Genomic DNA, 13864 nt, shown 5'->3' with positions numbered 1-13864 from the left:
GTGAAATAAATCCAAGAAAATCTATATAAATGGGAAAAAGAATGTTTATGTTGCTGCTTTTTAAATCTTTGTCTTATTAGCCCACCAGGCTCTTCTGTACGTGGGATTCTCCAGGCAAGAATACTGGAGCTGGTTGCCATGCCCTCCTCCAGGGGACCTTCTCCACCCAGGGAGCGAACCCACATCTCTTATGTCTCACTGCATTGGCAGGCAGGTTCTTTACCACTAGCACCACCTGGGAAGCCCAAAAATGTTTATGGATTAGATGAATTCAACACAGGAAAAAAAAGGCCAGTCACAAAATGTTATAGATTGATGAAATGAACCACATTAAAATTAAGAATTTTTCATTATTAAAAAAGTGAAAGTGATCAGAGAGAATTCCTCGGTAGTCCAGTGGCTGGGACCTGGTGCTTTCACTGCTGTGGGTTCAATCCCTGGTCAGGGAACTAAGATCCCACAAGCCATGTGGTTTGAGCCAAAAAAAGAAAAAGATAAATTTTGAAAAGGTAAATCACAGAGTGGGAGAAAAAAAGCAAAATATAGAACCTATAATTGACTTGTACCCAGAACATATAAAGAATTCATACAGACCAATTGGTCATACAATTTGGTCATACAGACCAAACCAAAAGACTGCTGCTACTGCTAAGTCACTTCAGTCGTGTCCAACTCTGTGCGACCCCATAGACGGCAGCCCACCAGGCTCCTGTCCCTGGGATTCTCCAGGCAAGAACACTGGAGTGGGTTGCCATTTCCTTCTCCAGTGCATGAAAGTGAAAAGTGAAAGTGAAGTCGCTCAGTCGTGTCCGACTCTTAGCAACCCCATGGACTGCAGCCCACCAGGCTCCTCCGTCCGTGGGATTTTCCAGGCAAAAGTACTGGAGTGGGGTTCCATTGCCTTCTCCTACCTAATTTTAAAAAATGGGCAGACTTGAACAAGCATATCACTAAAATCACCAATTGCAAAGAGATTCTAATCGCCAATAACTATGTGAAAAGTTCTCAACCTCATTAAAAGAACAAGGAAATGCACATTACAACCACAACACAACATCACTACACCTCTAGAATGGCTAAAATTACAAAGTCTAAAAAGGCCAAATATTGGTGAAGCTAAGGAGCAACTGTACCAGTCATTTATGGGAGTTGAAACTGAAACATGTTTGGTAGCATCTACTAAAGCCGAGCCCAGTGACCCAGCATTGGGAACTCCACAGCACATCCCAACAGAAACTGCACGTGTGTCAAAAGATAGAATTCATTAGCCCAAAGTGGAAACAGTAGAATGGGGAAATATGTAGTGATTTTTAAACAAGCAAGTATCATATGGCAATGAAAATGAACTGCAGTTATGTACATAGGATAATACTGAGTGAAAGAAGCCAGACACAAAACAATATGGACATTTCATTTGTGTAAAGTTCAAAAACAGCGTCCACTGGTTAAGACTCCGAGCTCCCAATGCAGGGGGTTCGGGTTCCATCCCTGGTTGGGGAACTAAGATACCCCATGCCTTATGGCTTGGCCAAAAAAGAAAAGGGGGGAAAAAAAAAACAAAACCCAGCAAGCTAAACAATCTGTGGTATTTGAAGTCATAACAGGGACTCCTTATGATCCCTGGGTCAGGAAGATCCCCTGAAGAAGGGGATGACTACCCACTCCAGTATTCTTGCCTGGAGAATCCCAGGAACAGAGGAGCCTGGCAGGCTACAGTCCATAGGGTTGCACAGAGTCAGACACGACTGAGTGACTGCATGCAAGCATGGCAAGTAGGGAGTGGGTAGTGATTAGGAAGGGAAATTCAGAAGGCTCTGGACTGCTGAAAATATTCTTTCTTGACCTGGTTGTGGGTTATAAGGATGTATTCATTTTTAAATAATTCAATGAGCTGCATACATTTATGATTTGTGCATTTACCAATATGTGTATTTTATTTCAAGAGGACATTAAAAATATTCCCATGAATCAAATTAGAATGGTTTCTATAAGGGGACCAGGAATAGAAAATGGGTATAAAAGAGAATAGATGGGTAGGTAGGTGTGGGTGGCAGATAGAGTTTTCTAGAGTTTTATCCTGTCTAATACAGACATAAGTTACAGGTGGTTATTTAAATTTAATTTTCAATGGATTAATTAAATTAAAAATTCAGTTCCTCCATTACATTAGTCACATTTCAAGAGCTCAATAGAGGAACTTCCCTGGTGACCCAGTGGCTAAGACTTCGAGCTCCCAATGCAGGGGCCCCAGGTTCGATCCCTGGTCAGGGGACTAGACCCACCTGCCACTACTGAGAGTTTGCATTGCTACAACTAAAGATCCCTCATGCAAAGATAGAAGCAAAGATAGAAGATAATGTGTGCAGCAACTAAGACCCAACACAGCCAAACAAATAAATAAAAGAAAAAAATGTTTAAAAGAGCTCAATATATACATGGAACTATTGCCTACCACACTGGACAGCCCAAAACACAGAAGTTTCATCATCACAAAAATAGTATAAGTGGACACATATAAGATCTCCTGGAGAGGACTTCCCTGGTAGCTCAGTGGTAAAGAATCTACTTGCCAATGCAGCAGAGGCAAGTTCCATCCCAGATCTTGGAAAATCCCACGTGCTATGGAGGAACTGAGCCCATGAGCCACAACTACTTAGCCTGTGCTCTAGAGCCTGTGCTTTGCAACAAGAAAAGCCACTGCAATGAGAAGCCTGTGCCTTGCAACTAGAGAGCAGCCCTGATTCCCCGAAACTAGAAAGAAACCCACATAGCAGTGAAGACCCAGCACAGCTGTAAATATAAATATATATATATAAATATATTTTTTTTTAAAGCAAAGACATCACTTTCCCAACAAATGTCCATATAGTCAAAGCTATGGTTTTTCCAGTAGTCATGTACGGATGTAGGAGTTGGACCATAAAGACGGCTGAGAGCTGAAAAATTGATGCTTTCGAATTGAGGTGCTGGAGAAGACTCCTGAGAGTCCCTTAGGCAGCAAGGAGATTAAACCAGTAAATCCTAAAGGGAATCAACCCTGAATATTCATTGGAAGGATTGATGCTGAAGCTGAAGTTCTAATACTTTGGTCACCTGATAGGAAGAGCTGACTCACTGGAAAAGACCTTGATGCTGATTGAAGGCAGGAGGAGAAGGGAGTGACAGAGGATGAGATCATTGGATAGTATCACTGACTCAATGGACATGAGTTTGAGCAAACTCCAGGAGATAGTGAAGGACAGAGAAGCCTGGCGTGCTGTAGTCCATGGGGTTGCAGAGTCGGACATGACTTAGTGACTGAACAACAACAAAAAGATCTCCTGGAAAAAAGAGGCAGTTAGAGAAATAAGCAGAGAGAGAATCTGAGGAACACCAATGTTAAAAGAGTTATTGTAGGAAACAGACCAAAGTAACACAAGATCCAGAAGAAAGTGATATGGAAACCAAGGCGTTCGAAATTTTAAAGGAGGAAGTGTTCATGTCAAATGTTACAGAGGAGCTACATTGGAGGGTTTAGCAGATGATTTCAATGCACATGGAAGTCAGATTGTTGTGGGTGAGAGAGAGATGGGTGGGCAGGTGCAGAATAGGACCATAGATGTAGCAGGTCTGAAGTTTCAAGAGGGTAAAACAAATAAAGGGAGCTCCTGTAAAGCAAAGAAGTGGATGGCCAGTACCACGTAGGAGGAATAAAAGAGGTTAGCCTTACCTCGGGTTCTTGGGAAATGACACATGCAGAAAAGGATATCTAGATTCCAGGCCTGGAGTTAGCAGGTAGAACATGATGAAGAGTGGAAGGAACTGCACCGGCAAGATGAAAGTTGCCGGAAGTGGGGTATTAGGACTTCAGACAGCCCTGCCAAGAGTGTGGACTTGCATTCACAGGAACAGAGAGGCATGGAATGTTCTTGAGCAAAGGAGGAAGAAGGTCAAGTTTGAACCTCAGGGAGCTTAGTGGCAAGATGGAGGAATCCCCAAGGAGGTGTAAAGACCCCTTGTGGGATCCAGAGCATGAAAGAATGAAGTTCAACATTTCCAGCAATTTTGACCTCCTTGATCTGAATGTACTCTGAATTGAGCTGCAGAATAAATTCTCTCCACCTGTGCTCCGGATCTCCAAAACCCGAACAAGCCAGAGGGTCCCAGGGGTCTCCAATGGTATGGCCAACACATATCTGCCCCCAACAGAACCTGTCAGCAGGGAGAGGCAGAGGCTCAGACACACAAACACCCCCTTGTCTGGCTCAGCCCAGGACTGCTGGTGCAGGACGGATGTGATTTCACTGACCACAAGGAACTGCCCCCACAGGTTATCTCGGGGATCACCGGTGGGGTTTCTGAGAATTTGATATGGCATGGAGTAGGGCACAAGTGCGTCATAGCATGCCCCCCTCCATACACACCTACCGCACTCATACCCCTTGGGCTCTGAGAGGAGGGAGAAGGTCCCAGGGGTGTCATATCCTAAATTGTGGGGACTTTCCACAACCACCTCACTTCTGGGGACTCTGTCTGCAGAATGCAGCCATGGATTTGGATGGGGGAAGGCTCCTCTCTGGGTTAATCAGGGGAGACCTCAAGGCTTAGAGATTGATGTGAAGAATCACCTTGGGTCTTACCCTAATTCTCTGCCCCTCAGCCCTTATTTCTCTGGATGTCTCAGGCTAAATGAGGGGTATCTATCTGATATAGAAGATCTGACATCTTTGTTTGCAAATAGCTGTTTCCTCTTCAGGACTCGAAGCAGCCCCTCCTCCCAATCCTTTCCCTCAGGACCCAGGAAGCCACCACACAAAGCTCTCATTCCCCATGCATCCCCTCACCCCTACCTGTTTCTTGATACCTTTGGCTCTCATTCAGCCTCTTGTTTGCTCACCTCATTTTCCCGGTTGACTTTGGGTTTCAGTCAACTCTGAGTCTTTATCTCTTCCTCTGGGAACCTGCCCTGGGTGGGGGCTATGACAGCTCCCACCCACCCTGGCCGCCTGGAGGCCCAGGCCTTGCGATAAGGGAGGAGAAGTCCTGGGGGCAGCAGCTGCTCGGGTGTTGTCTGAGAGGACAGCCAGGCTTTGCAGCTGCTGTTCCCAGGGGAGACTCCCCAGCAAACAATGAGTCCTGAGGCTGGGAGGAGGAGAGCAGGGCATGGGTCAGGCCAGCCCCTTGGGAGGAAGTGACTCCATCTCTGAACACCCATACCTCCTCTCATCTGTCTCTGCTTCTGCTCCCCTAGATGTGACCTAGAACTCCATCTCCCATCCCAGGCAGATTTTGGGTTGATGGGGGCACCACATCACCCAAAACTTGTTCAGCTAGACCCTTCTCAGGAAAATAAAACACCTCCCAGAAAACAAATTCTCCAGAAAGCAGAGCCCATTGTCTACGTGGAACCAGGAAACAGTGGCCTCCATCCTTCTTTGCAGGCAGCTCCAGCCCCTGCATCCCACCTGCTCCCCACCTGGGGCCACACCAGAAGAGCCTGCCTCCCCGCTACAGTCCTTGAGAGTTTACAGTGTCCTCTGGGAGACAAATAAGCCCAGTGAGGCTATTTCTGATGTTCCCATTTTGCAGATTAGGTACCCAGGAGACCCTGTGGTTTGGGGGTGGAGGTACTGTGTCCCACTCCACAGCACTGGGTCAAGTGCTCAGATTCCTGCCCACCCCCCGCCCCCCCCACACCTGACCTCCCCCGCCCCCCTGCCTTGAGTGACTGGAAACAGGATATGGGTAGCTGGGAGCCAGAGAAGAGCTTGAGGGGACTGGGGACCCGGATGTGAGTCCTTCACTATTGTTCCTGGCAGGAGCCGAAAGGAAAAAAAAAAAAGCAAACAAATCTAGCCATCAAACCAGCAAACAGGACCAAATGCCACTTTCAGCTCCTGCTCCCTGCCCTCTGGGAGCCCAGGTCCAGGCCCTCAGCACCCTGCTCCCCAGCTGTTTCTCTTGGGGACACCACCCTGCCAGGACTGAAGTCTCTAGCAGACTCCCTAGGCACAGCCACCAGCTGTTCTCACACCCCTCTCAGGAATCAGGCATGCAGGCTTGCCCTCACCCTTCACAGGCCTCCAGGGTGCCCATTCCAGCTGACCTGGGGTCAGAAGCCTCCTCCAGGAAGTTGGCACCATCTGTGTGGCAGGTGGCCCAGGGTGTGGCCTGAGGAATTAAGAGACTCCGCTATATAGGCCAGCCCAGAGGCCATTCCCACAGCTCCAGGAACCTGCAGGTGAGAGAGGCTGCGTCACCTTTAGAAGCAGGACATCAGGTCCCCTACCCTTGCCCCTGGCTCCAGGCCTCCCCATCTCACCCGCTACCAGACCCACCGGACATCCAACTCCTGTTCTGCCCTCCCTGCCCAACCACCAGACCCACCAGATGTCCAACTCCCCTTATACATACGTTGGCCCTTGGACCCAGCTCACCTCAGCCTTCCTGGTGCCCAGGTAGCTCTTGTCCAGAGACAAGCCACTTTTATCCTCTGACAGGGACAGATCCGCCTCCCATGACCCCCTCTCTTCTCCCACTGCAGACATGGGTTCCCTGCGGAGCTGGTGGATGCTTTGGGCCGGAGCAACCCTCCTGTGGGGTAAGTTAGACCGAAATCCCATCTATGTCCTGGTTCCAGACTGAAGAACTCTGCCTGCCTGGGTCAGCACCCTCCACTGGAGCCACCTCTGCAAACCTATCTCCCAGTGTGACCTCAGGCTAGCTGAGATTGGGAGAGAGGGCCGTTAAGTCGGGCAGAGAAATGTGGTGGAATTCACCCATCCTCTGTCAGTTCTGGAGGGAAGCAGGTAAAATCTTTAGTCCCCGAATTCAAGTAGGTAAGAACTGCTACTTTCTTGATTTTCTGCAGCTCAACTCAAGTTTTGACTTAGAGCCTCATTCTGTTGAAGTGATGGAAAATTTCACTAACATCATTTGGGAGGGTGGGCTTGGTGCCTAATTCTCTAGGGCTTTGTCCAGGACTAGAGTCCTACATAAAGCCAAAGTTCGGGGGACGGATGGGACATCTGGGGCCTCTAGTTACCAGTCAACATCTATTTAGGTTACTCTAGTTACATTCATCCCCCTGATCCCCTGGCGCTGCGGGACACTGGGTGGGATGTTCTTCAAGGCTCCCCTTATTCAGCAGACAGTCCCTCTGTAACCCCCCACAACACTCTCTAAGACCCCATAGAGTGATCTCTCTCTTCCTCTCCCCGTCTCCTCTCAGCCCTGGAGGATCTCTTCCTTAATGGAGGTGATGAAAAGTGCCCACTCCTCTCTATTGCTAGGAGACATTTTGTCCATACTCTCATAATCCCCTTTTACCCTTTGCACACATGCTTCATCCTGTGAACACAGAAATCACAAACTGGCACCTGAGGTTGGGCCTCACAGTGCAATATTTGTTTTATTTATTTGTTTGGCTACACCAGGTCTTAGTTGCAGCAAGTGGGATCTTTAGTTGCACCACTTGAACTTTTAGTTCCAGCATATGGAATCTAGTTCCCTGATCAGGGATTGAACCCAGGCTCCGTGAACTGGAAGCTCAGAGTCTTAGCCACTAGGGACGTCCCCATACTGCTTACTTAAAACAATTTTGGATTGGAAATTTCACACAGAAATTCAACTCTCCAATTTCTTTTGAAAAATGGTAAGATCTGACATTTTTAAGGGAGAACCTATAAGACATCATAACCACAACAGATTAAAGCCAGTAGCAATGCGTATGGCATATGAATGCTCTAGCCACACAGTCTGCCCCTTCTGTTTCACACATTTATGTCTCTTGTTGGGCCCCATCAGCATTTGACCCTGAGAGCCCTGTCTGAAGTGTTCAGGCTTCTGGAAGGCAAAAGCCAGAAAGGTTGGTAGGTGACCACTGCGTGACTAAGGGAAAAGGAGAGAGAAGAGAGAAAACAGAAACTCATGTTAGTGTTTCAACCTGTGAGCCAGGCACAGGGCAGGAGGCTGCTTCTCTGACAGGGGTAGGGGGGATTGGATAAGGCAAGACCCACGACTGCATTTTCTCACCCCAGGGTTGACCCAGGAGGCCTCAGTGGACCCCCAGAGCAGCGGGGGTGAGGAATTCCTCACGGCCTTCCTGCAGAACTATAATCCCGGGTACAGCAAGGCCTATCTCTGCCTCCTCCTCTCCAGTCTGTCGGACAGCCTCACCTCAGTCTCCATCCTCAGCCGGGCAGATGGCACCACACAGAAGGTCACTGTCAGGCCAGGGCAGTCAGTCTTGGTCAACATCAGCGCCAAGGCTGAGATGGTCGGCAGCAAAACCTTCCAGCATGCGGTGGTGGTCCGCGCTGACCGTGCCATCTCGGTGCAGGCAGTAAACGCTAAGCCCAACACGGCGGATGTGACACTGCTGAGGCCTGTCCGCGCCCTGGGCACTGAGTACTTTGTGCTCACGCCCTCCAGCCCTTCGTCCAGGAACCTCAAGGAGTTTGCTGTGGTGGCGGGTGCAGCCGGTGCCTCTGTCAGTATACAGCTGAAGGGGTCGGTGACATTCAAGGGCAAGTCCTACGCAGCGGGCCGTGTCCTGAATGTGACCCTGGACCCCTACCAGGTGGCCCAGGTACAGAGCACATCTAACCTCTCGGGGTCAAAGGTCACTGCCAGCAGCCCTGTGGCTGTCCTCTCCGGCCACAGCTGTGCCCAGAAAAACTCGAACTGCAACCATGTAGTAGAGCAGCTGCTACCCACGTCTGCCTGGGGCACCCGCTACGTGGTGCCCCCTCTGTCCTTCCACAGCCAGCATGATGTGGTCTACGTCATGGCCAGCCAGGCCACAAAGCTGACCTACCACTGGGGGGGCACCACTGGCTCCCGGGGGCTCCAGGCAGGCAACGTGGCAGAGTTTGAGATCCAGCAGTCCCGGCCACTCTACCTGTCTGCAGACGTGGGCATCCAAGTCCTGATGTTTGGTGTGGGTACCACCAAAGATGGAGAGACCTATGACCCCCACCTGGTCCTGATCCCAGACGTGGCGGCCTACTGCCCTGCCTACGTGATGAGGAGCGTGCCAGGCTCTAAGGGTGTGGCCCTGGTGGTGGCGCCAACCAAGGCTGCTGGCGAGCTGACCATGGATGGGCAGAGGCTAGGGGCCAAACTCTCCTGGGCTGCTGTGCCAGGCAGTGAGTTCTCATATGCCGAACTGGACTTTGGCACAACTGACAGTGTCCATGTGGCCGAGGCCGCTACCAGCTTTGGGCTGCTCACCTTTGGGCTATACCAGGACGTGAGCTTCGGGACAGCAGCTGCCTGTGGCCGGAGTGAGTGACAAAAAATGACCACTGACCCTGTCCAGATGGTAACCCTTTTGCTGACTCTCCTGCCTTTTCCCCTTTCCCATCCTCTCTGTGCTCATCTGTGGTTTCTGGGTCAGCTGGGCTGCCTCCCACTTAGCTGAATCCTCCCTGCCATCCTTCCTTTCCTTAAGCCTTCCCAGGTCCTCCCTGTCCTCTTCTCCCCACCCTACCGCAGAAGCAATTCTCTAAATGTTTAGCAACTGGCAAGACCCAGGGTCCCAACCAGTCTGCAGAGATACCAGACACAGCTCTGCAGCAGGGTTCTAGAAGCCCGCAGGGTGTCTGGCATCAGCCCTTTTTCTATTGCTTTTGTGGAAGGAGGGGGTCTGGGGAGAGCCAGGGTGCCAAGAGGAAGGGATCTTTACGGGCTAGGATCAGGTCAGCAGTTTCTTACCAACCAGCTTGAAAATATTTTGTTATTCTAGCAACTGATAGACAGCTATGTGTGTGTTCAGTCACTCAGTCATGCCTGACTCTTTGCAAACCCATGGACTGTGCCTGCCAGTCTCCCCTGTCAATGGGATTTTCCCGACAAGAATAATGGAGTGGGTTGCCATTTCCTCCTCCTCCAGGGGATCTTCCTGACCCAGGGACTGAACCCTCGTCTCCTGCATCTCTTGCATTGGCAGGTGGATTCTTCACCACTGAGCCCCTCTGGGAAGCTACAACTATACCAGTTACTAACTCCCTCCCCAACACATACACCTCATATATGAAAGCCAAACTCAGGAGATCTAAAAGTATTAATATAACAATGATGGATACCATGGGGGGAGTATTTCTCAAAATACCAGGGACCACTCTAGGGGCCTTGTATGTGTTAACATAGTTCATTTCTAGGATCCGGCCCTGTGTGTGCTTGGGGGCCCAGCCTGTCGAGGAGCCGCCCCCAGGCAGTGCAGCGTTTGAGGGCACGGATGCTGAAGCCAGACTTCCCAGGTTCAGATCCCACCTCTGCCTGTGTGACCTGGGGCTTGTGACTTCACCTCTGTGGACCTGTTTCCACATCTGCAAAATGGGAAGAACGCCTGCACCCCTCACGGGATTGTGAAGTGACAGTGCAATAAGTTAAGGCAGTGGAGCCTTTAGCGGGTATCAGGCTAGTGAGCAGGGCCACGCAAGGGTGAGCCATTATTGTGAGCAGTCAGAAGGCAAGAGCTTTTGAAGACCAGGGGACAGGGGAGGAAGAGCTGTTTCTTCCTGTGTGGGCCCCCCTCCCGAAGCAAGGATCCTAGACACGGGTCCCCAGCACTCCTGTCCACCATCCAGGGCATGGAAGCCACTCAGCTGCAAAGGGCCACTTTGGGCTTGATTAGTAATGGGGAAAAGACAGGTGAATGTTTATAACAGATAATAACCTCATTAACACCTGAGATCAGTTCCAAACCCTAACTTATGTTTTAGCTTATTTAAACCTGGCCACTCTCCCCTTCCCAACTGTCCCTGTGAAGAAGGTATTACCATCACCCCCATGTCACAAGTGAGGAAACTGAGGCACAGAGAATTTTAAATTACTTTCTAGCGTCACACAGGTAATTAGTTGTCCTGAGATTCGAATATAGGCAACCTAACTCTGCCATTTCCATTCTGTTGAACAGTCTGTTTTCCATTTTCTATCTTTATTTTATTTTTATTTTTTGACTACACCGCACAGCATGTGGGACTTTAGTTCCCTGACCAGGGATCAAACCTGAGCCCCCTGCCTTGGAAGGATGGAATCTTAACCACTGGACCACCAGGGAAGTCCCCACTTTCTATCTTTAAAAAAGGATTCCTTAGCCTTTTACCCTGGGTGGGAAGGTAGAGGAGAGGGGGGAAACAGAGAGAAAAAACAAAAATGAAGGCCTTTCCGTGATTGTCCCTGCCAGTGGCTCTTCACCACCTTCCAGTTCCTCGGGGCTGAGCCATATTAAACTGGGGAACCACCAAACCTAGAAACAATCAAGCCTGAGCCGCTCTCTCCCTGTGAGATTCCAGACTTAAGTCTCCCCACTTCTTGAATGGGCGGCTGGGCGTCAGCCACCCAAACTCCCCAGGGCAGGAGAACTCCAGGATTCCCACTGGGGTGGACACTCCTGATTCCTTCTCTGTGGCCATCCCCCTTCCCTCTCCAGCCCAGCGGTCGCTGGAGAAGACCCCCTGTGAAGGCAAGCAGTGTGCTGCCAGGCAGCTCTGCAAGGTGGTAAATGGGCAGGCCAGGTGCGTGGCCCCCGTGGCTACCTGCCGCGCCCAGGGTGACCCCCATTACACCACCTTCGATGGCCGCTACTACGACATGATGGGCACATGCTTGTACTCACTGGCGGAGCTGCAGAGTAACGATGACAGCCTGCCTGCCTTCAGCGTCGACGCCAAGAACGAGCACCGAGGCAGCCGCCGTGTCTCTTACGTGGGCTTGGTGACCGTGCGCGCCTACAACCATGCAGTGTCACTGGCCCGTGGGGAAGTTGGCTTCGCCCGGGTAAGGATCCAGAGGAGGCATCAGAGTTTAATACCTAGGAGCCGCCTGCCCGTCAGATGGAGGAGGCAATGTCTGGGTGTCGGACCCCAGACCCAAGCTCTTTGCCATGGGGTGGAGGGTGCAGAGAAGTGGGCCAAGGGCGTGGGGGCCGGGGAAGGGGGATTTGAAAACCAGTGGCAGAACCTTAAAATCCTTTTGTTCAGCAATTCGATTTCTAAAAGTTTTAAGAATGCTCAGAGATATGGTTAGAAAAACAGGTTTATGCCAATGTGTTTATATTATTGTATCAAGAAGGCAGTGAGGGTCGGGGAGAGAAAGAAGACAAATATCCAACAATGGGAATTTCTTAAGTGACCAAACCCTAAAATTTTAGTGAGTACCTCCTATGTGCTGGGTTTGTTTCTTCGCACTTTCTATTGTATTAATGCATTTAATGCTAACGGCAATCTATGAAGGTAGGCACTATTAACACTTTTTGATGAGGAAACTGAGGTCCAGAACAATGAATGACTACTCAAGAGCTTCAGGCTAGTAAGAGATGGAGCTGGGAACACCAGCAGGGTGGCTCCCAAGCCTGCATCTTAACCTCTAGGCTATTCTGCCTCTGGTAAATGGATCGCTACTCAGCCAACATAAATAACAGCAATCTAATAATAGGAAAATAAATGAGGAGTGATTTTTTTCCTACTACATTGCTATGAACATGCTTAAACATCCAGAAAGATTGAAATCGTTGTACATTGAACACTCATTTGCCAGTTGCCTAGATTCTAAACACTTTACTCCTCTTAGTTCATCACACATCTATCATCTGCCTGTCCCTCTGTCCACTCAACAATCCCTGTTTTTATTCACTTAATTTTAAAATTATTTTTAATTGAAGGATAATTGCTTTACAATGTTGTGTTGGTTTCCGCTGTATAACATGGTAAATCAGTCAAAACTATATGTCTCTGTATATGTACATAGACACGTGTATATATAATCCCTCCCTCTCGAGCCTCTCACCACTGCCCACAATCCCACCCCTCTGGGCCATCAGAGAGCGCCAGGCTGGGCTCCCTGTGCCGCACAGCAGCTTCTCACCAGCTGCCTGTTTTGCCTACGGGAGTGTACATAGGTTAGTGCTACTTTCTCCGTTGACCCCACCCTCTCCTTTCCCGACTGTGCCCACAAGTCTGTTCTCTATGTCTGTTATCTCCATTCCTTCACTGCAATTAGGCTCATCTGTACTGTTTTTCCAGATTCCATATATATGCTTTAATGTATTATATTTGTTTTTCTTGACTTACTTCACTCTGTCTAACAGGCTCCAGGTTCATCTACCTTACTACAACTGACTTCAAATTTGTTCTTTTGCACTTGAAAGTAAGTTCTAGACATCAACACACTTCATCCCTAGAGATTTCAACATGTATACCATTAACTAGAATATAATATGTTTACATTTTTGTTTACCTTTGAGATAAAATTTAAACATAACAAAATCCACGCATCTTAAGTGGACGGTTCACTGAGTTTTGATAAATGTGCACATCTAAGCTCTGTCAAGGTATAGAATGTTTTCATCCTTCTGAAAAATTCCCTCATGTCCCTTCTCAGACAATGGCCAACTCACTCATAGAGGCAATCGTAGTTCTAACTTTTCTCCACCAGAGGTTACTTCTGCTGGTTCAACAACTTCATAGTAACGGAATCAGCCAGTGCAAGAAGCCTTTTGTGGAAGGCTTCTTTAAGCTCAGCATAATAGTTTCAAAGTTCTTCCCTGTTGCTGCAATTAATTTTTTAATAGATAAAGCATTCACAGCTCAAAACAAGAAGGCACGTTTTGAAAGGTCCTGCTTTTACCCCCATCTCCACCTGCTTTCCCCTGCTCCCCACAGGTAACGACTTTTACTGATCTCTTGAGTGTTCATCTAGGGTTTCTTTATGCCAAAACAAGTAAATATAGACACACATTCTTACCTCTCCCCTTTGTTAGCAAACAGTACTGTACGTGGGCTCTGTTTTGCACTTGACTTTTTGCCCTGAACAGTGCATTCTGGAGCTGTTTCCTCAGTCGGGAGGGAGCCTCCTCTTTCCTTTCTATAGCTGCACAGCC

The 13864-nt window shown here is 49.0% G+C and overlaps 1 protein-coding gene across 1 annotated transcript in view; it reads left to right on the top strand.

Moving 5' to 3' along the window:
• The first annotated feature begins 6525 nt into the window (after nt 1-6525).
• The window catches only part of FCGBP (Fc gamma binding protein), a 41760-nt gene continuing 34421 nt past the window's right edge, over nt 6526-13864 (top strand). Inside the window, exons 1-2 of the mRNA XM_055552382.1 lie at nt 6526-6580; nt 11417-11763. Of these exons, the coding sequence (XP_055408357.1) occupies nt 6526-6580; nt 11417-11763 (402 nt within the window). The remainder of the gene's footprint in view (nt 6581-11416; nt 11764-13864) is intronic.

Source organism: Bubalus kerabau, chromosome 17 (assembly GCF_029407905.1).
Source record: "Bubalus kerabau isolate K-KA32 ecotype Philippines breed swamp buffalo chromosome 17, PCC_UOA_SB_1v2, whole genome shotgun sequence".
Lineage (NCBI taxonomy): Eukaryota > Metazoa > Chordata > Mammalia > Artiodactyla > Bovidae > Bubalus > Bubalus kerabau.
This window is presented reverse-complemented; position numbering and strand designations above follow the sequence as displayed.